The 24010-nt window shown below is 38.0% G+C and overlaps 2 protein-coding genes across 4 annotated transcripts in view; one reads left to right on the top strand and one right to left on the bottom strand.

The window, feature by feature from the left end:
• IPCEF1 (interaction protein for cytohesin exchange factors 1) overlaps nt 1-24010 on the top strand; it is a 181890-nt gene that overhangs the window by 84975 nt on the left and 72905 nt on the right. Inside the window, exons 4-6 of one of the 3 annotated variants that reach the window (XM_047858607.1) lie at nt 6431-6483; nt 20570-20609; nt 21250-21419. In XM_047858607.1, the coding sequence (XP_047714563.1) occupies nt 6460-6483; nt 20570-20609; nt 21250-21419 (234 nt within the window). In that variant the 5' untranslated portion in view covers nt 6431-6459. Of the gene's footprint in view, nt 1-6428; nt 6484-20569; nt 20610-20671; nt 20877-21249; nt 21420-24010 lie in introns of those variants that run through there. The other 2 variants (XM_047858608.1, XM_047858609.1) reach the window with 2 other exon arrangements.
• Nucleotides 21279-24010, bottom strand: part of OPRM1 (opioid receptor mu 1) — a 168367-nt gene continuing 165635 nt past the window's right edge. Inside the window, exon 4 of the mRNA XM_047858606.1 lies at nt 21279-21317. Within this exon, the coding sequence (XP_047714562.1) occupies nt 21279-21317 (39 nt within the window). The remainder of the gene's footprint in view (nt 21318-24010) is intronic.

The following is a 24010-nucleotide window of genomic DNA, read 5'->3' as shown; positions in this document are numbered from 1 at the left end:
GCAAAAAAAATACATATTTAAACTGAAATTAATTTAATTTTTTGTGTGTCATAATTCTTTAAGGCAATAAGATTTCATTTGGAGTGGGTTATATCATATTTATTAGTAGTATATAATTTGACGACATGAATATGCTATTTTGACAGATAATGATTAATACAAGAGGTACATGTTTTTATTGAAAATGAACTATTTAATGAGATAGATGAGGCTTTTCCTCTAATTATGGAACTACTTCTAGGTAAATATTATTGATTGCTAGAATGAGAGAGAGTTCAGAGCAAATTTTAATCCTATTGTTGGTTTTTATATATGTAAGCACTTAAAACTGTTTTTCACATAAATAAATAGATGGAAATGAAGCACTTTTGAATTCTTTCCAAGTATATGCCAAGTATATGTGAGCTATCACAACTCCTTTTAATAATTAACAAACCATTAAAATAGATTTTCCTTTAATTTTGTTGACAGCAAAGAACTATATACCTCTTGACTTATGAAAGTTATTTGTTGTCTTGTCATTGGGTTCTTATACATTTTTAAGTCCTGGGAATTATACAAAAATCCTTTAGCAAAAAAACTCTTTTGTGAAGACATATCAAAAAACTCCTTCTTCCTTTTAACTCTTTTAACATATGGGCACCTTGCTTAAACTAATATTCTCATGAAGGGTTGGGAATAAGGCAAAATTATTACTTTCAAAACACTTTTATCAGTGTCATTCTTATTTTTCATAAACTCCTTTGTGTGCTTTATAAGTATTTTTATCAAAATCTTGGACCTATATATTCAGTGTGTCAATATATAGATAACATGTGTGCTGTAACGAGGTTAGCTGAGCTGGTTCTCTTTGTCGAAACAATAAGCAAATGTGTTTACGTTAGTCTCCGTGACTACCATTTCACTTCTTAATTCTTCTGGGTTATGGCCATGTGCTTTGTTACGGAAGAGGAGAAGCCAGAGTTGGGCTTAAACTGTTTTGATGCTTCTTCAGTCCCAAATTATCTTTGAATAATTTTGGTGAAATTTTAGATTTCATATATGTTCACTATTTTAAGAAGCGCTGAAACTCTAAAATTATTAAGTAAACTGTTTACTTAATATACATAGCCTCTACAATGGCACCTCCATGCCTAGGTCTCCCCACTTATTCCTCCCTGCCCCCACCCCTGAGCACATATTGTTTCTACCCATCAGCTCTTTGAATTAGGGAAGTCTGACATCAACACAGTGTCATCACCACATCTTGCAGATTGGGAAGGATAATTCTAGTGGGATATTCCTGACCGCACCATTCCCCTAAACAAACAAACAAACAAACAAAATTAGAATTTATAGGTTTTCCTTATGGAAACTCATCCAAAGTTGAGTACTTTTATTGTTTGTGTTTTTAATTCATTTACTCCCCAAATGTCTGTTGAATCCCTGTGTGTACTAAGACTAGGGATACAGCAGTAAACAAGTGAACAAGAGAAGATATAGTGCCTGTCCTCCGGTCAGTTATACTATAGTGGGGAGTCAGATGTTAAAGAACCAATTGTAACATTAATAATTCAGTACAATTATGAGAACTTCTATGTCTAAAAGATAACGTGCTGGGCGCCTAGGTGGCTCAGCCAGTTAAGCATCTAACTTCGGCTCAGGTCATGATTTCATGGTTCGTGAGTTTGAGCCCCACGTCAGGCTCCCTGCTGTCAGCGCAGAGCCTGCTTCAGATCCTCTGTCTCCCTCCCTTTGCTCCTCCCACCCTGTCTGTTTCTCTCTCAAAAAAAAAAAAACATAAAAAAATTATTAAAAAATTAAAAAAAAAAGATAACATGCCAGGAGAGAATGCAAAAGGGGATTGATCTCTCAGAGGAACTGGGGAAAGCTTTCTTGACTAAATGACCTTTGGTCTACAGGCTTAAATGGTACGTATAGGTAAAGATTAAATGGTAGGTATAAACCATCTTGGGTGCGGGCTGTGGAAGAGCATGCATAAAGCTCCTGAGATTAGTAGAAACATGTTTAAGGAATTAAAAAAAAAAAGCTAGTGAGTCAGGAAAGAAAGAGACATGGAAATGATCCAAGATGGGACTGGAGAGGAGGCAGAGGCCAGGCAAAGCCTTCCTTGTAGATTTTCATGATATTGGTCTTTACCTCATGTTTCAATGGCCATGGTAGAGATTTAAGGAGAGAGAGGATAGTTAAACGTGCATTGAAAAAACCTCACTCTGGGTAAGAAGTAAAGCTAGGACATCAGCTGGGATGTTTCTGCGATGGTTCGGGAAAGAGGTGCCTTTGACTCTGGTGGTTGCAATGGGTGTAGACAGAACACACCCAAGAGACTGTTAGGAGTTTAAGGAATACAATATGTATAAGAGACATATTCTGCGCGATCAAAGGAAGGCTTAACATCAGTGTCAACAAACCCCAATGCTTAGTGGAAGAATCAGTGCTGAATTTTTCTGTCTTCTATCCTCTTCTGTCAGTTCTGCTTATTTTGCTATTAGAAATCTAGCCGAGTGAAGACATTCAGAATTCCACTGAAATAATAAGGTTTTCTGATGGTGTGATCTATTAGTTAAAAAAAACATTTTGACAACTCTTGCCTAAGCTGTGTGCTTCCCTGGGATAGGCTCAGGGGCATGAAGATGTATGGGTCTTGCCTCTACCTTTGATATTCTCATTGTCCAATCAGGTAGACCTGCCCACAGCGTCGTGGTATGTAAAATGCCATGGCTATTGAAGGGTTAATTATGAACACTGTCCTGTTGCGGGGAGCGAAGGTTAAGAGAATTTAAGAGAGCAGGCTGTGGAGCCTGGGTTTGAATCTGGAAATATCCGGATTCTAAGTTTCCGAGTTGCCTCTTCTGACACATGGGAGTAAAAATAGTGGATTATTCATAGGTGATTGTAACAATCAGATGGCATGAGACATGAAAATCATCAACTGGTAGAGGATGTAGTAATGGCTTAATAAATACAACAAACGTTAGCCATTATGTTATTCTAGGGGAGGGGCTGGTGATCCCTCTGAATCAGGAAAGTTTACACAGCAATGCTTTACATCATATTTAAAGGGTATATATAGTTGACCTTTAATAAGTGTGTGCTTAAGGCATAAATATGTTTTATGATGGTAAAAGAATTTATTGAATATTTTTAACATGTCAGGTACTGCTATGAGTATTATAACGATACTTTCTCACTTCATTTTTGTCTGACCCTAAGAAAGAAATACTACTACAATGCCCAGTCATTTGCATATTTATAATACCAGTCATTTGCCCAATATTACACAGTAAATTGGCAAACTGAGATTTAAATCCAGTCCAGACCATTCCAAAGCTTTGCTCTTAACTTCTACAAGTTTACAACCTTCATTGTCTAAAAGTGCTGCTGAATGTAAACCAGCTTTTGCTTATTATGTATTTGCTCAATCAACGGATATTAAAAATACGTTGCTATAAAGAGCCAATAAAATATTTATAGCGTTTTATCCGAACATTTTTGTTTTATAAATAAATACTTATGGTAGGAAATAAACACATTGGGGAGCAAACAATACATTATGTGGTTATTCCAGTTCTCATGGATGATTACTGCACACATTCTGCTACAAATATCTTCAGACTTCCCCCCCAATGCACTGATGTATGAGATGTATGTATATAAACCTGTATTTTCATGATAAAAAAAGAATGATAACCTATTTTTTTCAGTAAGAATACATCATAAAACTCTTTGCATGTTTAGGACGGTAGTATATAGCATGGTTGATAGCAAATAGCGTCGACTCCGCAAATGTTGGTGGTCGCTGATTGTCATCGCCATCATCTTGGAAAACCACCCTCCAGCGAGGCTGTAATCATTTGACATTCCAACAACACGAAATTTTTCTCTGCAGCACACCTTCACCAAATGTGGCTTCTACCACTTAATTTGTGTGTGTGTACTAATCTTGAAGAGTAAAGATGAAATCATGTTGTTTCGTTTTGCACTTATTGCTAATGAGGTTAAACATCAGTCGTTTGTATTTTTATTTTTTGAATTTTCTTCACTTGTTATTCTATTAGTTTGCTTATGATTTTCCTATCGGTATTTAAGAACTCTTTATAATGATGATTTTTAAAAAGTTTTTATTTCAATTGCAGTTAAGATACAGTGTTATAGGGGACGCCTGGGGGGCTTGGTCGGTTAAGCGTCCGACTTCGGCTCAGGTCATGATCTCGTGGTCCGTGAGTTCGAGCCCCGCGTCAGGCTCTGTGCTGACAGCTCGGAGCCTGGAGCCTGTTTCGGATTCTGTGTCTCCCTCTCTCTCTGACCCTCCCCCGTTCATGCTCTGTCCCTCTCTGTCTCAAAAATAAATAAACGTTTTAAAAAAATTTAGAAAAAAAAAAACCCAAAACATACAGTGTTATATTAGTTTTAGGTGTACAGTATAGTGATTCTCCACTTCCATACAACACCCTGTGCTCATCACAGCGAGTGCACTCCTTAATCCCCACCACCTATTTCACCCGCCCCTCACCCTTCACCTCTCTCCACTCTCCTAACCATCCATTTGTTCTCTATAGTCAAGAATCTGTTTCTTGGTCTGCCTCCCTCTATTTTTTCCCTTTGCTTGTTTGTTTTGTTTCTTAAGTTCCACTGATGAGTGAAATCATAGGATATTTGTTTTTCTCTGACTTAGTTTGCTTTGCATATTACTCTTTGGCTCCTTCCACATTGTTGCAAATGACAAGATTTCATTCTTTTTTTTATGGCTGAGTGGTTTCCCATTGTATATATACACCACCTCTTTGTTATCCATTCATCAGTCGATGGACACTTGGTCTGTTTCCATAAATTGGCTATTGCAGGAAATGCTGCCATAAACAGCAGGGTGCGTGTATCCCTCTGAATCAGTATTTTTGTATTGCTTGGGTAAATACCTAGTAGTGCGGTTGCTGAATTGTAGGGCAGTTCTGTTTTTATCTTTTTGAGGAAACCCCTCCATACTGTTTTCCACAGTGGCTGCACCAGTTTGCATTCCCACCAAGAATGCAGGAGGGTTCCCCTTTCTCCACATCCTCACCAACACCTGTTGTTTGTTGTGTTGTTGATTTTAGCCATTCTGACAGGCATGAGGTAACATAGTTTTGGGTAGCTTTTTTTTTCTTCATTTGTAGTTTTGATTTGCATTTCCCCGATGATCAGTGAGGTTGAGCATCTTGTCATATGTCTGTTGTCCTAAGTATGTCTTCTTTGGATAAATGGCTACTTAGGTCTTCTGCCCATTTTTGAATTGATTATTATGTATTAAGTACATATTGCAGATATTATCAGCAGCTTGTGTTTTTATTTAGGTTTTAGTCTATTTTTTTTAAATAAATAAAAATTAAGTAATTAAATTTGCCAGTCATTTTTACTGTGGTTTTTTTCATTTGGCATTTTTCAAATAAATGTTTTATTCATATCTACGTAATAGAGATATGGTGTTTTTGACATTAAAAAGGGATATGCATTCTTTGAGATTTGGGAACCATGGTGTAAGGCATAAAGTCATGCAGATTATGAGTCTGTATCTCTGGTGGTAAGGAGAAAGAGATTGAAAGGCTCTCTGTTTTGGAAGAGTTTCAGTGGCTGGAGCATGTTTAGTAAGTTTCTTGCTGATCAAAGTCTGAAATATGGGTTTTCTTTCTTTTTGTTTTCATCCACTTTTCTTGAAACCACAGAGCATGTTGTCTTTCAGGTCATCCACTACAAAGTGTAATACATCAAAAGCAGCTCATCTTCATACTAAAGTTGGGATTTCTGAGGCACGGGGATTAGTTACATTTTTGAAATTGTTTAGTGAATATAATCAGAGTAGTATTCGATCAAATATTTCCCCATCTTACACTGTGTTGCTCATCATAAAGAGGAAAATATTTTCATTTTTCAGATATTTGTTTATATACAACACAATATTAAGTATGTAAGTAACATGCATGTCTTGCTGTAGATGTGAAAGGATACTGACCCATGTACAAATAAACTTCTGGTTTATTTTATGAACTTGGTTTTAAATGTTGCCATATAGCTCTGTGTTAAAAGGCCATTGAGTTAATTGCTTTTATTGTGAAATTCATCAATCAAATTAGACATGCCTCCCCCTGTATCAAAGAGATAATATCCTTTTCGTTTTTAATTTTTTAAATGTTTATTCATTTTCTTGATAGAGAGAGTGAGAGCAGGGGAGGGGCAGAGAGAGAGACACACATGCACAGAATCCGAAACAGGCTCCAGGCTCTGAGCTGTCCACACAGAGCCTGACGCGCGGGGCTCCAACCCACGAACTGCGAGATTATGACCTGAGCCGAAGTCGGACACTTAACTGACTGAGCCACCAGGCAACCCGAGATAATATGCTTTTATGAACACTTTAATCCCACATTTAACTGAGACTCTTTTTTTTCTCTTCTAGCTTTTGTTTCCACCAATTTGACATCATACATGGCTACTGATGGCAATGCTCTTGTGAGTACTGTTTGGGACACTGCAGACTTAAATACTGTCAGTTTGATGAATGAGTAAAAAATAAACAAATTGATCTTGAGTTTGGCTAGCTACTTACTGTCCTCCATTTCATTAGCCACGATGGGATTAAATGATCCTTTTGTTAGGTTTCAGGGGGTTTCTTATGATCACCAAGCATTTAAGGCTGCTAGCTATTTGCTTTTAAAGATCAAAAACATAACCATGATTTTAATATATGATACATAAATTGCCTCTGTGTTTTAGGTCAACTATGGTAATAGCACAACCTCTCATGTGACGTCTATGGGAAAAATTCTGCTAATTATTTTGCTGAAATTTTAGGCCTTTTTGAAAATACTTTTACAGCTATAAATTTGCCTGTTTAGGTAAATCCACTGAGCAAGTATGTTATCTCTATTAGACAAGGACACTTAGCAGAGAAAATTAAATAGTTGATAAAATTAACATGATATTTCTAATAGGAGGGGTGTGGGGTAGTGTGGGACTGTATAGTGTGTATCTTTTGGCAAATCTAATGGCCTCATGATGGATGCATAGGATAGTTTTTGGAGTAGAGCCAAAAGCAGAACCAGAAATGGGGTATTGAGAGAATACAGTATAGACTTCCTGCAAAATAGGGGGCATGGACCATAATTTCCTGATGCAAATTAGGAAATGGATGTCAAGGCAGGTTGTAGGAATCGTGATGGAGAAATGGAATGAACTAGAAAGCTCCTGGAAGGGACACCTTACTAAAAAGCAAGGCAGCTGATTAATTCTCTGCTTTGTTAACAATTTCCTATTCCAGAAATAGAGAAAGCAATGAGAGCACTTTAATTCTGATGCTAATTCTAAATGAGAAGGAAAAGCTTGCTAGTGATGAAAATGGTGGAAACTTTGGGAGACAGGACTGCAGAAAACTAAAAATGAAAACACAAATTATAGTTCATTATTTACCCTGGGAAATTTGCCATCTAAAACTTGCGGAAAAGGCAAATGTGATCCCTTGGACACAAACGAGTAGGTGTTGTTTGATCATAGAAATGTGAATAATCATGATGAAGATAAAGAAGGGGAACACCTAAGAGAATAAATGAGGCCGCAGTGGGAGACTTGGCCAAGATTAAATACGAAGGCATATGTTTAGGGTGTTCAAGGAAGGTCCTGTGGTCAAGGGCAAAAGACAGGCATCACAGATTTGTAAAATAGTCAGGAACACTAAAGCTTAGAGTTCCCAACGTTTATAAAAATTTTTAAAAAGAAAAAGTGCGTATGATGATAAGGACATGTTATGCAGAGCAAAGAAATGGAAAGGAAGAACTGGAATGGTTAGATCCTTGAGAAAAGTAATGGAGGGTTTGATTTTTTTTTTTTTACATTATTTCCCTTTTCTACTGAAAGAATGTAGTGTTCCAACTGGAAGGAGTTGATCTTATATATTTAAGAAGAAATGGAAACTAAGATAGTAAGAGAGCAGTTAAGCACTTTAAGAAATTCATTCACTCATTCAAACATTCATTTAAAGTTCACTGATTACCTGTCCCGACTCTATCATTTATCACCCACTGTACTAGGTAGGAACTGGAGATTTAAGTATGACCTGAAACATGTTTAAATCTCCACATCTTAAGTAGAGTATAACCCTGGCTGTTGGTGCACACTGAAGATTTGATTACCAAAGGACTAACCTACCACCCACACAATCCGCAATCGAGAGCCAGCACCGCTGCAATATGTAACCTGCTTCCCCTTGGACCCGGGAGCAGGTGGATTCTACCCTCATTGGTGGGAACTCTGGCTATTTATGGGTCTTTCTCATTCCATGAGCCATCCTCCACTCCCAGACTTAATCAGCTCAGCTCTCCTCGTGTGCCTGTTTACCTGTTATTTTTATCTCGGGGCCATCAGTGTCTAGGTGGTACGGCTAAACATCTCTCTTAAGCATTTCTTCCAGTTGCTTTTCAGTGGTTACCCTACTTTATATTTCCATTCAGAAAATTAGTTCAATTTTCTGCTGTCATTTGTTCTCTAAATAAAATGTAGCACAGGAGACCTATTTTTATGCTAGGTAGTTTCAGTAGGCTTGACACATTTGACCTAATCACATCCCGAATCACACTTCATTTCCACTAACCTAACGTTTATTGAGCTATATGTGCTGAGCCTTCTGTTTGGTGCTTATGATGGGGAACTTACCATCAGCAGGGGTGAAGGCCAGTACTTTTAAGGCACTTTTGTTGACCGTGACCTGATAGTTGCTGAGGTTGGCATGGTAAATTGTGCCAATAAAACTGCCCAAGAAACTAGATTCTGAGCATCTGAGATTTTATTATGTGTGTGGTAGAATAGCGTTTTTCTGGTTAAGCTGAGTTGTTCATTATCTGATAGTAGCCTTTTCTCTCCTCTGAAAAAAACAGAATTTTTAGAGCTAAAACTTCCCAGAGAACCAAAGGTATTCACTCACCAAGTTCCATTGGTTTCACCTTCTTGGTATTTCTTTGTCTTCACGGCACAACACTGCCCTTCCCTATCCCTGCTGGGATCCTTGCCTCTGCACCTGCCCCCCCCCCAACCTCCCTTGCCCCTCCAATCCACCTGCCATGCAACAGACTGAGTGAACTTTCTTAAACGCAAATAACATTGTGTCCCTTGCCTGCTGACATCTGTTCAGCGGCTTCCCATTGACTTTTGGGTAAACCTCATACTTTCAAATGTAACTTACAAGGTTCTGTGTGATGTTGGCTTTACTACTCAGTGTGGTTATTCCCCAACACTCTGTGGTGGGTGCCTTCTGGTTCACACCTGCATTCCTGTATTAGAGCCTTTCATGCTCAGGCCTTCATCCTTGGGACCTTTGTTTTTATCAACCCGCGGGGTGATTCCCCTGACTCCCCTGACTCCCTGATCCTGGGTAATGGCACTTCCATATGGATCTCATTATCCTCGTTCAATTCTTTCTTTTCTGCATTTGACTGGAAGCTGTGTAAGAGCTTGCTTGCCTCTGAATCTTGGGTCCTTGGCACGGAGTAATTGTGCAAGAACTGGGGGTTGAATAAACAAAAGCCACAATTGACCAAATCGTGGCCTGAAATAGAGAATTAGCATAATCATCTCTAGGATCTGGGTCATAGCTTGTTGGGAAATCTACAACATAATCATTAGATTTGGTACAATCCCTAAACATTTCTAAGAATCCACTTGTGTAGTCCTCCATATTTATAAGGCTTTCCATGCCTCATGCTGTGGTGATAACACAGTATTATACACTAAATGAGTATTGCTTATTTTTCTGATATGACTAGTTTCTCACTAAAATAAAGAAATAGATGAATAAGCAAACAAACAAATCACAATTAGCATACACGAATCTTAAAGGCTTGATTAAGAAAGTTCTCTGTTCTCAGATTTTAGTAACAATGTTGTAGCCAAGAAAGGAAAACAGCCTTACCTTGAAGACGACAAGGGTTAGAGGGAATGCTACACATCATCTCTTGTATCATCATATTTAGTTCTTTCACCTAAAGCTTCTGAGAATTCTTAGTTTCAGGGATGGCTCTTGTGGGCAGGAAATGGTCAGATTCATCTTAGATAAGAACCTTATTACAGTGGTTTCCCAAGAATTCTTTTAAATAAAATTGTTTTATTAAATATTGCCTAAATGTCAAGTGAAAACTTGTTCCTGAAACAGAAAACTCTGCATATGAATCATGGTAACTTTGCTCAGTTTTCATGCTCCATGAGGACAGCAGGCTCATTGAATGGGAAGGGACATTTACTTCTGGTGCCGTGGCTGGGTTCATCTGCTGCTTCCTGGACTGTCATCTGTGGGATGATTTGTCTAACAGCAAACCCGTATTTGTTGTGTTTACTTCACAATAAAGCTCTGCATTCATCACTTATGGAACACTTGTTGCCTGGGTGTTCTGTGTGTGGTGAACAGTCTAGACATGATTCTCGTCCCCATGGGGAACTGCCTGCCCCTCACTTGAACTCTGTGCTCATCGTGTGTGCCTCAGGGCTGGGGTGATATTCGGGGATGAAGTGAGGAATTTAGTTTTCACATTTTTGATTTACTAAAAAGAGCTCACATTTTGGCAGCTTGTTCATTTAGGCCACATGAACATAACTCCGTTATGCCAACGCTGCTGTGCACAGGCCTTGTGCACAGATCAAACTTGGGAGGCTGTTTCACATATTTGCTGTTCCAAGTAGGACTTCCGGTGGAACAGTGCCTGACAGCTGTCTGGGGAGCAGATTACCGGGTAGGGTCTTGTTAACTACCACTGGAAAACTTCTGTCCCCCTTTCCAGTGCTCTTCTTTTGTCCCCTGCATTCTTATTTCTTTGGTTTCAGATTCTTACTATTTGTAGGACATGGTTAAAACAGGATGCTGGAGAAAGCTGCGATAGTTTTTGAGGAAACGGTATTTTAGATAAAAGTAGAGATTTGTTGAGCACAAGGTTATTTTACCTTCAAAGAAATATCAAGGGTCAGCACTTCAGGTGGGTTCAAATTTAGTGTCAGTTAATACCAGAAACTTTTCTCTATGCATGTGCTGCTTTGGGGATAAGAAAGGTATTGGGGCAATCTTCATGTTGCTTAACTGTGCTGATGTTATTTAGTGGGGGCATTTCTCAGCTCTGCGTAATCAAGCAGTAGATGGCTTTCCAGGTATTTGTTAAATCTCCACATGTGCCAGGACTACTAGTAAGGCATCATGTGAAGCACAAATTGACATAGGACATAGTCAGTCTTTTGGCAAATATTTATTGAGTGTCCTCTCTGTGTCAGGCATTGGGCTAGGTGCTAGATTTTGAAGTCATGGTATGATCAAGAACATCAATTATGTCTTGAAGTCTTGGCCAATCATTGAGTCTGTGGAGAGTTATAGTCATTCAAGCACGAGCTGATAAGAGATAAGAAAACTTGAAGAATCAAATGAAGAGGGGTAATGATTGAATAAACATGTGAACTAGAGGAAAGGCCTGAGAGTACTCACAGGTTCTGAGTTGGACCATCTGGTGGATAGGGTTACCATCATGTATGCACCACACAGATATATAAACATAAATTATAATATCTGTTGCCGAGCCATCAGCAAAGTATGGTGGGATATAGAAGACAGAATAGGCCAAGTAACATAGAGTTAAACAATAGGCTTAGGAGTCCTACTGGCTTGGGGTCCAGTCTTGGCTCTGCTTCTCGTTATGTGTGATCTAAGGAGACGTTACTTAACTTCACCGAGATCAAGTTCCTCATTTGTGGAAAGGAAGATAAAAATAGTACCTATCATGAGGATTTTGGGGACATAATATGAGGCAATTATTACAGTGACTCCAAATAAATATCACTGCATGAATGTAAGATTATCAGAGGAGCTAACTGCCTTCTAAAGTCAGAGAACACTTCATGGACGAGGTGGCATTTGACTTGGGTCAGAAAGATGAGTAAGCATTAACCAGATGAAAAATGGGGTAGGGAATAAAGTATTCAAAAGTATGGAGTTGTCAAAATACTTGAAATTTCTGCATAATAGAATAAAGTTTAAGGTGCCAGGAAAGGAAATGAATAGATGTCTTGGTGGCATAGTGAGGCTACTATGAAAAGGGAATTTCTTGTCACTCAAACTGTGATTTCAAGATAGAATCTTATCAATGAAATGACTGGTTTCCTTTCAATAATGGTCCTGTGTGTTCACACTCTGATACTATACTATGTTGTAAACATAGCACAATGCTAGACAAAGAGAAATAGGGAAAACCAAAAAAGCGAAGATAGGTTAAAAATACAGTAATAGCTCTGAGGATCAGAAATGAAAAGCAGCAAGCAAGACTGAAGCTATGGGACTAATGGGTACCTTGTCCGGAGGGAGAAAGTAATTTGCCTCCTGGACCAGTTTAAGGGGATTAAAAGCTGCTCCTAAATGTGATGAGAGCTACATTCATTTCTTGGTGACAAATAAACAGGGGCTCCCCGACTTGTGAAAGGTGCTAAAGATGAAGAGAAAACAATAGTCAAACCCCTGCCTGGGCTTAAGCAATTAACCCCCTAGAGGATAGGGAGTGGGAGACAGGAACACAGCCTCAAAATCAGGAACTGAACCTAGTCACCAGCTAGATTAGTGACTGGGTATGCAAGATTCATTATGATCACCTCAACGATTCATTATGATCACCTCAACACATGATTGTAGGACTGATTCTACACCCAGTAGAGGCAATCTGCAAACTGATAAGAAGGGAGCCATGGGCACAATAGGGGAAGGGGAGAAGGAGAGAAAGAGAGAGAGAGAGAGAGAGAGAGAGAGAGAGAGAAGAGAAGAGAAAAGAGAATGGATAAACAAAACCTCTCTACTCATATTCTGTAAACTTAAATTACAAAATAGATTTTTAAAATGCCAAGAAAGATAGACTATACAATAAAAATTCAAGGGAGACTTTATTTTACATGAAATCAATTTTTAAAAGCCTGACAGAAAAATTTAAGTATGAAACTCAAAATATCTTGGAAAAAATTTTGAAAGATTATCAGGCACAAATAAAAAAATATGAAAATGAAGTGGGTTTTAAACATATCTAGAAGTATTAGAAGTGAAAATATATTCTTTGAAATAGAATGTGCAGCAAATGGTATTAACTCAACATTGGATCCTTTCAAAAAGAATATTGGCAAATTAAAAAACATACAGAACATATGTGGTACTGAGAGAGAAACAGATTAAATATTAAGAAAAAGAAACTAATATATATTTGATAGTAGTGGCAAAAGAGGAGAATGAAAAGAAATGTAGGAAAGCATTATTGAATATCTCTGCTAATTTTCCATGCTTAAAAAAGGATACAAATGCTGTTATCAAAAGTTCACTCTAGGGGCGCCTGGGTGGCTCAGTCAGTTAAGCGGCCGACTTCAGCTCAGGTCACGATCTCGCGGTCCGTGAGTTCGAGCCCCGCGTCGGGCTCTGGGCTGTTGGCTCAGAGCCTGGAGCCTGCTTCCGATTCTGTGTCTCCCTCTCTCTCTGCCCCTCCCCCGTTCATGCTCTGTCTCTCTCTGTCTCAAAAATAAATAAAACGTTTAAAAAAAAAAAAGTTCACTCTAAGGATTGAGCAGTATAAAAAAGAATAAGTCCATAACTAGATACACTGTAATAAACTACAGAATATCAAGGATGATAATTAAAAGAGTGAAAAGATCACATACAAAGAATTACAGACTGATAGCAATTTCATCAATACAATAAATGATAGACAAATGATTAAACGCTCCAAAGTGCCAGGTGAAAAGAATTGTATACTCAGCTAAACTATCATTCAATTTTGATAGCAAAATAAAGACATTACTGTTTAGATAAACATTCAGAATTTACTACCTGTAAATCCTCATTAAAAGGACTGTTAGAGGAGGTACTCCAGGAAAAAGAAAAGTGAACCCAACAGACAGATATTTGATAAAGGAAACAAAGGTGATCACAGAAATTGATAACATATGGCACTAAATTTAATTGCCTATTGATGAGTAATGATGGTAATAATAACATTTTAACAGAAAAATAAAAATCTAGAATATAGTACCAAGAGAGAAGGCATCGAAGCAGGAGTTAAAATGTGCTGAATTGGGGCGCCTGGGTGGCTCAGTCGGTTAAGCGTCCGACTTCGGCTCAGGTCACGATCTCACGGTCTGTGAGTTCGAGCCCCGCGTCGGGCTCTGTGCTGACTGCTCAGAGCCTGGAGCCTGTTTCAGATTCTGTGTCTCCCTCTCTCTCTGACCCTCCCCTGTTCATGCTCTGTCTCTCTCTGTCTCAAAAATAAATAAATGTTAAAAAAAAAAATTTAAAATGTGCTGAATTACGTGACATATTCATGATGAATTTAGAAATACTAAATTAAAATAGTAAATTGAGCATCAGAGGAATGCCATGTAAGGAAATGGAAGAAAGGGAGAAAATAAAATAAATGTAAACTGAAAACACAAAATGAAACTACAGTAAATGTTAGTAGATTAAACACCTATCAAGAGGCATATATATTCATATTAAAAAAAATAAAAATCTGATTATAGGATGTTTATAAAAGAAATAGAAAAAGTAAACAAAAACCGTACACACAGAAATACCACACAGAAAGATTGAAAATAATAGAAATACTAATAAAGTTATAGCTCCAGCAACAAAATTTACATAGGGATAGGAGATATTTGGAAAACAAAATTAGCAACTTTGAGGTTTACATTGAATGCTTACAAAACTTGACTATGTAGCAAGTCACAAATAAATGTTAGCATATTTCAAGAAATTGATATCATAAAGATTGTGTTTTCTGAACAGAAAGCAATGACATTAGGACTCAAAAAGAAAAAGATTAGTAGAAAGTTCTCATAAGTTAGGAAACTTACAAGTACATTCTAGAATATCTCACTGGGTGGAGAGAACTGACTTAGAATTGAAAACCAGGGAGATTCAGGTAGAATTTAGATGTAAATTTATAGCTCTAAATGTATTATTAAAAGCAAAGAATGATAATAAATGAGATAAATATCACCTGCAGGAATTAGAACAAGAATAACACAGTAAATATAAAGAAATTTAAAGATATAAGGATAATAAATTAAGAGCAGAAACTAGTGGAATAGTTTTAAAAAAAAGAAGCAAGTGGAAGGATTTCTGAAATTCTGAAATAGGACCCCAAAATATACTCTAGATTGCAGAGAACTGAACATATATTGCAGGAGATTCTAAGTAGGATTCTTGAAAGCAATTTGGAATATATCCAAAAAGTTAAAGAATATTCATATTATAACTCACGGAGTATATATTTCTTCCTTCTTTTCTTTGTTACTTTTTATTATTTTTAAAGGAATAGAATACAAATACAGTCGTGCTTTCCTATTGACGCCTTCCTTTTTCCATTTCCCTCTCATTCACCCCAAGTTACATTGTGATGTTTATCATTCCCATGCAGCTTTAGTATTTACACGCAATATTTAACAATCTTATAAACAATAGCATTATTACAGGCATTCAATTTTCAGCATGGCGTTTTTGAGATTTGTTTTGCCCAGGTAGCGCTAGTTCTGACAGACCATGGCACTAAAGGAAAAGGACGCTGTTTATCCAACCCACATACGAAACACATAAGCATTCTACAGTTGTGTATTACCAGTACAATGGTGCAATTAACAAACCGTCTGTGATCTCCACTGTGCATAGGGGCATGTGTTTCTCTGGGCTGGAGTATTTATCTGAGAGTGGATCTTTCTTTTTTTTTTACACTGGCAGCACTTGATGTTTTGGACTCCCCTTTCTTTCAAATCTCTTGGTCAAGGGGTATCTGGGTGGCTCATTCAGTTAAGCGTCCCTACTTTGGCTCAGGTCATGAGCTCACAGTCTGTGGGTTCAAGCCCCGCATCTGGCTGTTTGCTGATAGCTCAGAGCCTGGAGCCTGTTTCCGATTCTGTCTCCCTCTTTCTCTGCCCCTCCCCTGCTCATGCTCTGTCTCTCTCTGTCTCAAATATAAACAAAAACATAAAAAAAATTAAAGAACCCCCACAAATCTCTTGGTCAATTCCAGGATAACCCCTCCTCTGATTTTCTGTATCTTTTCATTAGCTATTATGTTCAGTCTCCTTGATTGTTTCTCTGTTGCTACTGTGTAACATATTGGGCCTCCTTCAGATTCTGACTTCGAGTCTTTGTCGTTCTGCACACATGGCTGATCTTATCCTAGCTCAAGTTTTGTACTCTCTATACGTTGATGGTTCCCAATTCTATATCTTGTTCCAGATTTTCTCCAAATCCCTAGACCCTTAAGTACAATGTATACAGAGCATTTCCACTTAGATGCCTCATATGTACATCAAATTTGCTGTTTACTACTGGACGTGTATATTTAAAACTATGCTGTCTATATTGCTGTCATTTATCCAATTGTCTAGGCTAGAAACTCCAGAATTTCCGTGGCATTTCACTCTCCCTCACTTTCTACATTCTCTCCCTCCTCCTCACTCCCCTTCTGGCCCCTCCTCCCTCTTCCAGCTCCTCTCTTTGGCTCCTTCTCTCCTCTCCTTCTCCCCCTTCTTCCTAGTCTTCCCACTTTATTCCTTCTTCTGTCTCTTCTATGCCTCCAGCTTCCCCTCACATTCTAGTCCCACTCACATTCCCTGTCCTACTCCTTTATATAACATCAACAGCAAGCGCAAATATCATAAGAAGCTGCCACTAGTTTTGTTCTTGAAATAAACTTTTGCACATTGCCATTTATTTCTATGACTTTGGGCAAAATACTGGACCTCCATTTGCTTCAGTTTTCTTCTGTAAGATGGGGAGCACCTAGGCCATAATTATTGTGAAGATTCAATCCAGGTATTTGTGAAAAGACTCAGGGCAGTGCCTAGCACATGGCAAACGTTCTACAAGTTTTATATATATTTTCTAGCTGTCATGATCTCCTGTTCCTATTATTATTAGAATGTCTATTATTTGACTCCAGTTTTTACTACTAGAGGTTTTTTTTCATATGAATTATTGAGTAATATTTAAGGTAGGTTAGTCTTCTGAAAAAAAGTAAGTGAATTTTTCATGTATTTTCTCTGGTAAGATTTTAATAGTTAAAAGCTTTAAAACTCCCTATATAAAGTTGAGTTTACTTTTCCAGGAAGGAGACACGATCTTTGTAGGGGAAAGGTGTTCGTGGAGAAACGTTGCTAACAACACGGTCAGTTGGAATTGGCTTGACTAAAATACTTAGGACTTTTGTACCTTGGTTAAAGTATTGGTAGCTTGAAATTAACAATGATGTGAGGCTTTACACCATGGAAACTGGTAAATGCCACAGATCATGGTGCATTTACTAGCATATCATTGTACAATTTTGCTAAAGACCAGAAGAATCGTTATGAAGTTTCATGAAGTGACAAACCACTTTACTGTGAATTTCAATATATCATGGAGGTAAATGGTGCCCACAGGATTTAACAATTACTATATAGATTGGAAGTCACTAGACTAATTACTCTGTAACCTGAGTGTTAGCGCCATCATTAGGCATCAGAGGAAGGTCCCTTTGTATATTTTGTTCTGGTTCCTTTGTATGTTTATGTGTGTTTTGACTGATTAATAACCACATGAATTTCTGTAACCGTTTTGTAAAATTAAAGTACTGCTTTCCAGTAAAAAGGGAATATATATTTAAAAGAAAAATTTCCCCCCAATTTTAGAACCAAGTTAGTGCAAACTCAGAATTTAGGATAATTCTTCACTTTTACCCACAGCATCCCAACGGGAAGATCTTATCAGGCTTTGGACACTTGTTCTGATAATGAGTTATAATTCCACTATTGAAAAACTATCTCATAAATTGCTTAACTGGTTGCTCGGCTTTTTTTTTTCACTTACCTAGTGAAAAAAAAAAAACCCACATGTAACATCTTCTTAAAACTGACTAATTAGTGGGTTCCACTTCCTGTTGTGAGGAGTAAAATGTATCTTAAACTCACCGAAGTTCTGAAGATTGTTTTCATTTTCTCATCTAAACCAATTTAGGTTTCAAATTCACATATTTGAGGTGAAACTGAAACTCCCTAAAATTTGTTATTTCTATAATATGTGCTCTGTTTCTGGTTGGGGGAAAACAGTTTTAACAGTTAATACAGATTTTATAATAATTTGCCTTAGGGGAAGTATTGTCAGAGGAGAGTGTCCTCAATGACTAAACTCCTTTACCCCCCTTAAAAAAGGTCTAAATTCTTTCTTGGTGTTGAGTGTTCACTCTCTTTGAGGTATTGTCCTGCTTGCAACTCCCGATCTCACCCAGCCCAGACACAAGATTCTAGCAAACACCAAGGGCTGGTCTTGGGCAAAATTGAGGTAAAACCTATAGATTCATTTGGGCATTCTCTAGAGCCGGCCCTAGGGTTGGATGGATGAGCTGGAGAGTTCCCAGTCCCATTGGGGCTCAAAATGGGTGGATGGAGAAGATTCACTAGTGCTCAGTCAGGAGAGATGGACCCAATGGTGCCCGCCTTTACAGACTCTACAGTTGTCTTCTTGTGACTTTCCCATGCTTTGTTCTTCTTAGAGCTGCTCTTTTTCTATGAACTAAATGTGACTGACCTTGGTCATCTGGGGCCAGAACCTTATAGGAAAGCCTCTGTTCCCACATCTAAATTTACCTACTCTCTCCTTTGTCTTTAGTCCTGACTCACCTAAGTTTTAACTATTCAAATGATACACATATTTGGGCTAAAAAAAAAAAAAAATATATATATATATATATATATATATATATATATATATTTTTTTTTTTTTTTTTTTTCTGATCTCAGATAATTGCTTAGTAAAAAGACCCCAGGAGACCATTGGAGGGAATGGTGGGAATTTCAGACCAAGATGCAGGTCAGGGTGGGAGATATCTGTTGAAGAGGCGCTGAGACGACCTTTTTGTCATGTGTCAGGACTGTAATAAATCTATTCTTGCCTAAAACTTAGGGCAGTCACTGCTTTTGTTATGCCCTTTTCTCGCAAGGATGATTGATTCCTGCAGAACTAAAATTGTATTCTAACATTTGTAAAATAAAAAGTCAGTATGAGATTTCCCAGGAAAAATAATTTAAGCACATTGACTTCATCATCGTCGCTGAAGGAAATACAAGTCCCACTTATCCTAAAAATGGTGCAATTTTTATTAGTATAAAGTATTTGCTTATATCAGTAATAGTGTAATATGATATTATATATAGTCATATAATGTTTTTTGGTTTTCAGATAATTTTCACATACAACCTTGTTAAAAAATCTGTAAGACCTTTATATTGGGATTATTAGAAATATCTTGACTTTACAAACAAGGAAACGGGTTCTGAGTGGTCAATTGACTTTTTCCTGGTAACACAGCTACCCAGGCAGGAGCTGATTTCAGGCCCCTGGATTTTTAAATCCTACCCTCTTTCCCCTGTATCATATTCCCTCTTGAAACATATAGTAGTACCATACACAATAGCTATTAGGTCAATAGTTAGGTATGCAGAATACTAGCCAGGAACATCTATATTATAAAATGTTGTGGTAAGATTGTATGTCAACCATTAGAGCTGCTTTGCGATTATGTACAATATTTTTAAATTCTCTACTTGTTAACATAAAAGATTAAGTCTTTTATATATGAGTAAATTCAGCTTAGATAATGTGCAACTTCTTTAATCTAAAACGTCTCTACACACACACACACACACACACATACATGGCCATTTGAAAGCTTTTTTCTTTTTTTTTTTATTGTCTGTGTTTGCTGATAGTCTGATCTTACACATATTGTTTAAAATGTATTGTGAAAGATGTGTATTTCAGATATATTATCTTATGTCTGATTTGAATATTTGAAGAGCTAGTATAAAATAGAAGTTGAAATTAACTTATCTTCTGTGAAACATGTGAGAAACATTCAGAGATGCTTAAAGACAGAATGAGTAATTTGAATCTGGCTGTAGATAAGAATTTCCTGATAAGGAGGATAGATACTTAGATGTCACCAAAAGAGGTTGTGGGACTTCTTTTTCTGGGATATTGAATTCATGTGGTGTAGGTGTAACCCTAGATGGGGGCAGGGCCATGGATTTAACAATCTGATAGGAACCCGTAGTGTTGTGAGATCGCAGTTGGCTTCCCGGTTTATTTAATTAATTGGTGTTATTTAAAAAAATTGCCAGGGAAGAAGCAGGATCTGTTTTTTGATTCTCTCTGACACCCACAAAAAAGTCAAAGGGGAAATATTTCGTTATTTTTAAGAACTTCAGTGCACACTGTCCTGCCCTAACAGAAGCGGTAGCATTAAAACTGTCTGTGGTGGAAACAGGAAACATTAGTGATAAACGCCGAGTTACGCATCTTCGTGTCTTTCTTCAGGTTCAGCTCAACGTATACCATTCTAATTAGCACATTTTGTGCCTCAGCGAGTAGCTCCCCTTTAGCTCTGCTTGGAGAGTTTTTTTTAGCTTCCATCCTGCTCATAAACACTGCCACCCCCTCCCTCCTTCTCTCTTTACAAATGTTACAACACAATCAGAAATTTCCTCTTTTCTTTCCTTCCTGCATTATCAGCAGGTTCCCTTGCGTCAGAAGCAGAGAAAGAAAACTCAAGGTAATTAGATCTCTTTTGTTTCTTTATCCCCTTTTCGTGTGCGTGAGTGTGGGTTTTCTCTCGGATGCCTTCTTTGGGATCAGATTTATTTATTTTTTTGTCTGTCTTAATGCTCATATCAGAAGGTGGATGGCAGATTAAATTTTTGGTTATTTTTGGCTCGATTTTAAGAAATGACGGCATGCTGTTCATTTGGATTAATCCCTCGTGGTATGTCAATAAAGCTTAGAAAAGCTGGCACCCGAGTCGGGAAGTAGCTGTGTTTAGGTGGGCATTAACCCTTCTCTATCTATTGCATAATGACTGCTATTATTTTGAAAGGAGCTGTGTTAGTACAACGATATGCCTGCCAGGCTCATGATTTGAATTTTTCAATTTATTCTTGTTGAATAATATTCTTAGACTAACACTTGCATATTAGCCTTCCTCTTTCTTTGGTCATATCTTGTACCTTCTAAGCACCAAATGAATGCTTAAAAATAAAATAAATATTAATTCTTTTCTTTTTTTGCATTTACTTTGCATAAATTTTAGTAAAAAAAAATTCAGCTCTCAAGAGGTAAACAATTAACAGTTACCTTTCACTTGGTCATGTAAATCAGGGTACTGTGTTATTTACCTTCTCATATAATTGCTGCAGGTTTTTTCACGATGAGTCGGAGGAGGATATCATGTAAAGACCTGGGACATGCTGACTGCCAAGGGTGGCTGTATAAGAAAAAAGAAAAAGGAACTTTCCTAAGCAACAAATGGAAAAAGTTCTGGGTGGTGCTGAAGGGAACGTCGCTCTACTGGTACAGCCACCAAATGGTGAGTCTACAATATTCCTCTCCTTTCGGCTGCTTTGACAAGGGTGGCTTAAGCATCACTGAGGACCAGGTGGTTCCTATGGGAAAGTTCATTTTTATTTCTGGAACTTGGAACAGAGCAGATAAATAAGTTCTAGAAACCTTTTCTGATCCAATAGATAGGAAGGCTATTGCACTCTATTTTACAGAAGACAGAAATCATCCTGCTTGACTCATCTTTGGTTGGAGAGGGCTGTCCAAACTTATATCTATCTATGAACGTTACTACTCTTCCATGAGAAATTGTACTCATTTCAAGACTTATATGGACAGCACTTTATATGGAAACTTTTTGTTATTAAGATTTCTAGTAAAACGGGGAATCGGCTTTAAGACCTATTAGGGGTGTAAACTGATTCAGTCCACAGAATGTATTTTCATTTCTCCTCCTTTACTATTTTTTCCTCTGCCCTTTATTGGGTGGGTTGGTTTTAGAGTCGCTAATCTGCGTACCAGCACTGCCTTGCTGACTGTTGTCTCTTGTTCCCTGGCATGCTTGGTGATGGCATTAAAGTACGATGATCAGACAACACTTGAAAAGAAAGTTACCTGATTTGTCCTTAATCAGCGGTACACTTCTGTGGTCTGCTTCACAGGCTAGTTTTCTGTTGGGAAGGGCTGGAAATAAAGTTATTATGAGAAGGTTTGCTGAGCGTTCCTGGCTAGCAACATTTTTGAAGACAGCGATGTTGTTGAATATTGAATGAGTAGAGACTTTTCATATAGGAATTCTCTCCATTAACCCCCAGTGGCCAATTGCTGATCTCAGGAGAGCTGGAGTTTCTTTTGGGGTCTAATGAAGTTCAGCAATGGATATCCTTTAAGCAGTTAAGGGGAAATTACTTAGGAATTGCCCCTAAGCAAGAGCCATCCTTTCTGTATGACGCCATTCTTCTAAAATGGCTTGTGGATCCCCATCACTCAAGTAACAGAGCTTTAGAGCATGTAACTTCATAACTGTAATAGAGGTGCTGTATATAGTTTGTGGATTTTAGTGGATCAACTTACATTCATTGGGCATTAATAAGAAATTTGTTACCCATATGCCCCTAGGCAGCTGTTATGTAAAGACTTGGTAAAACTGGACCCAAATCCAACTCCAGTGCTCTGGAATAAGCATTTGCGCCACCCTCCCCAGCCCATCCAGCCCGCCATGCTTCTTTCTCTACAACCCCTCTCCAGCCCCCTGTTCTCAGGCTAATTGCTTTGGTTTCACCCCATGCAAAACATGGTACAAAGTCCTTTATTGAGTTCCGTAAAATATATATTTATTTAAGGCTTCAGTGAGCTGTAACAACTTTATCAAAGATTTGGGAGGGTTTCAAGAAAGAATCACTTTGCGGAGTATGCAGGTACCCACTATCTCCCTTCTCTCGTCTCCCCTTCTGGGTATATCCGTCATCTCTTGTTTAACATGGAATGGTTTTACCCAAATTAAGGCAACCTAGGGCTGGGGTTGCACCTTCTGTCTTCGGGGATTTTTCCTAAACGAACACAGCTTTTTTTCTTAGGAGGAATTAAGGTCATTACAGATTTTTTCCTCCTGTTTCATATTATTTTTGGCTCTTGCTTTTGGGTAGTTGTGGGCAGTGATAATCTGCATCTTTTATAAGTTGAGAGGACTTACCGACACACCTTTCAACAGCTCTCTGGGAATTTCCAGAGGCTGTTGGAAGGAATGGGTATTGATCAAGCCTGGCACATCTGTGGGAAGTAACAAACTCAGAGGCATGGCATTAATTTCCTCAGTGAAATTATTGAGCAGATATGTTCTTGGTGCTGTCCCCGTCTTCACAGAATTTAAAGGAAGCCCCTTCTGAATCACACGCAGTTACAGATTTGGCTGTTTTGGTTCACTGGCTCATTTGGCTTAAGCTTCTCTTACAGCAGCAACTTAAAGGACAGTTACCTGTTTTAGGCATTAGGAATCTCATGCTTCCACAGGGAGCAGAAATGTCATCTGAGATGAGATTGGAAAGAGGTAAAGGAGAGAGCCATCTGGCACCCTCAAGCACCCTATCCTCATTTGCTTTCATGCAGATGTATAAAGCAATATTCAGGGAGCAAATCATGTACCTGAATAGAGTTAGGTTAGCGATATTGAATGGAGAATAAGTTTACTGTTATCTGGCCTTGGAGTTATCCTGATAAACGAGTGACATGTAACAGAGGGACCTCCAGCTCCCTAATTTTATGACTCTATTATAGAGAAATTCTCACTTTCTCTCTTTCCATGCACACACGCATACATACACCCACATGAGTGGGCGTGCGTGCATACCCTGACATCTTAATTACATGTTTGTGATGAGGAAAAAAGGCTACTCAATGAATACTTAATTAGCAGTCATATTCCTGGTATCCATGTGAATGTCAACTGTGAAATAAGAACCAAACACATGTCCTCAAGCTAAGAACGTTTATTGACTTTCTGCCACGCAAGGAATTCAGATTCAACAAAGTAGTTCCCAAGGCACTTAATGCCTAATGAGCAAACCTCTTATTCTCTCCTCTATTCTTTCTTCCTTGGCCTGATGCTGGGAGGTAATGGAG

The sequence above is a fragment of the Prionailurus viverrinus genome, chromosome B2 (assembly GCF_022837055.1).
Source record: "Prionailurus viverrinus isolate Anna chromosome B2, UM_Priviv_1.0, whole genome shotgun sequence".
NCBI lineage: Eukaryota > Metazoa > Chordata > Mammalia > Carnivora > Felidae > Prionailurus > Prionailurus viverrinus.
The sequence above is the reverse complement of the archived record's forward strand: the minus strand, read 5'-3'. Positions and strand labels throughout refer to the sequence as shown.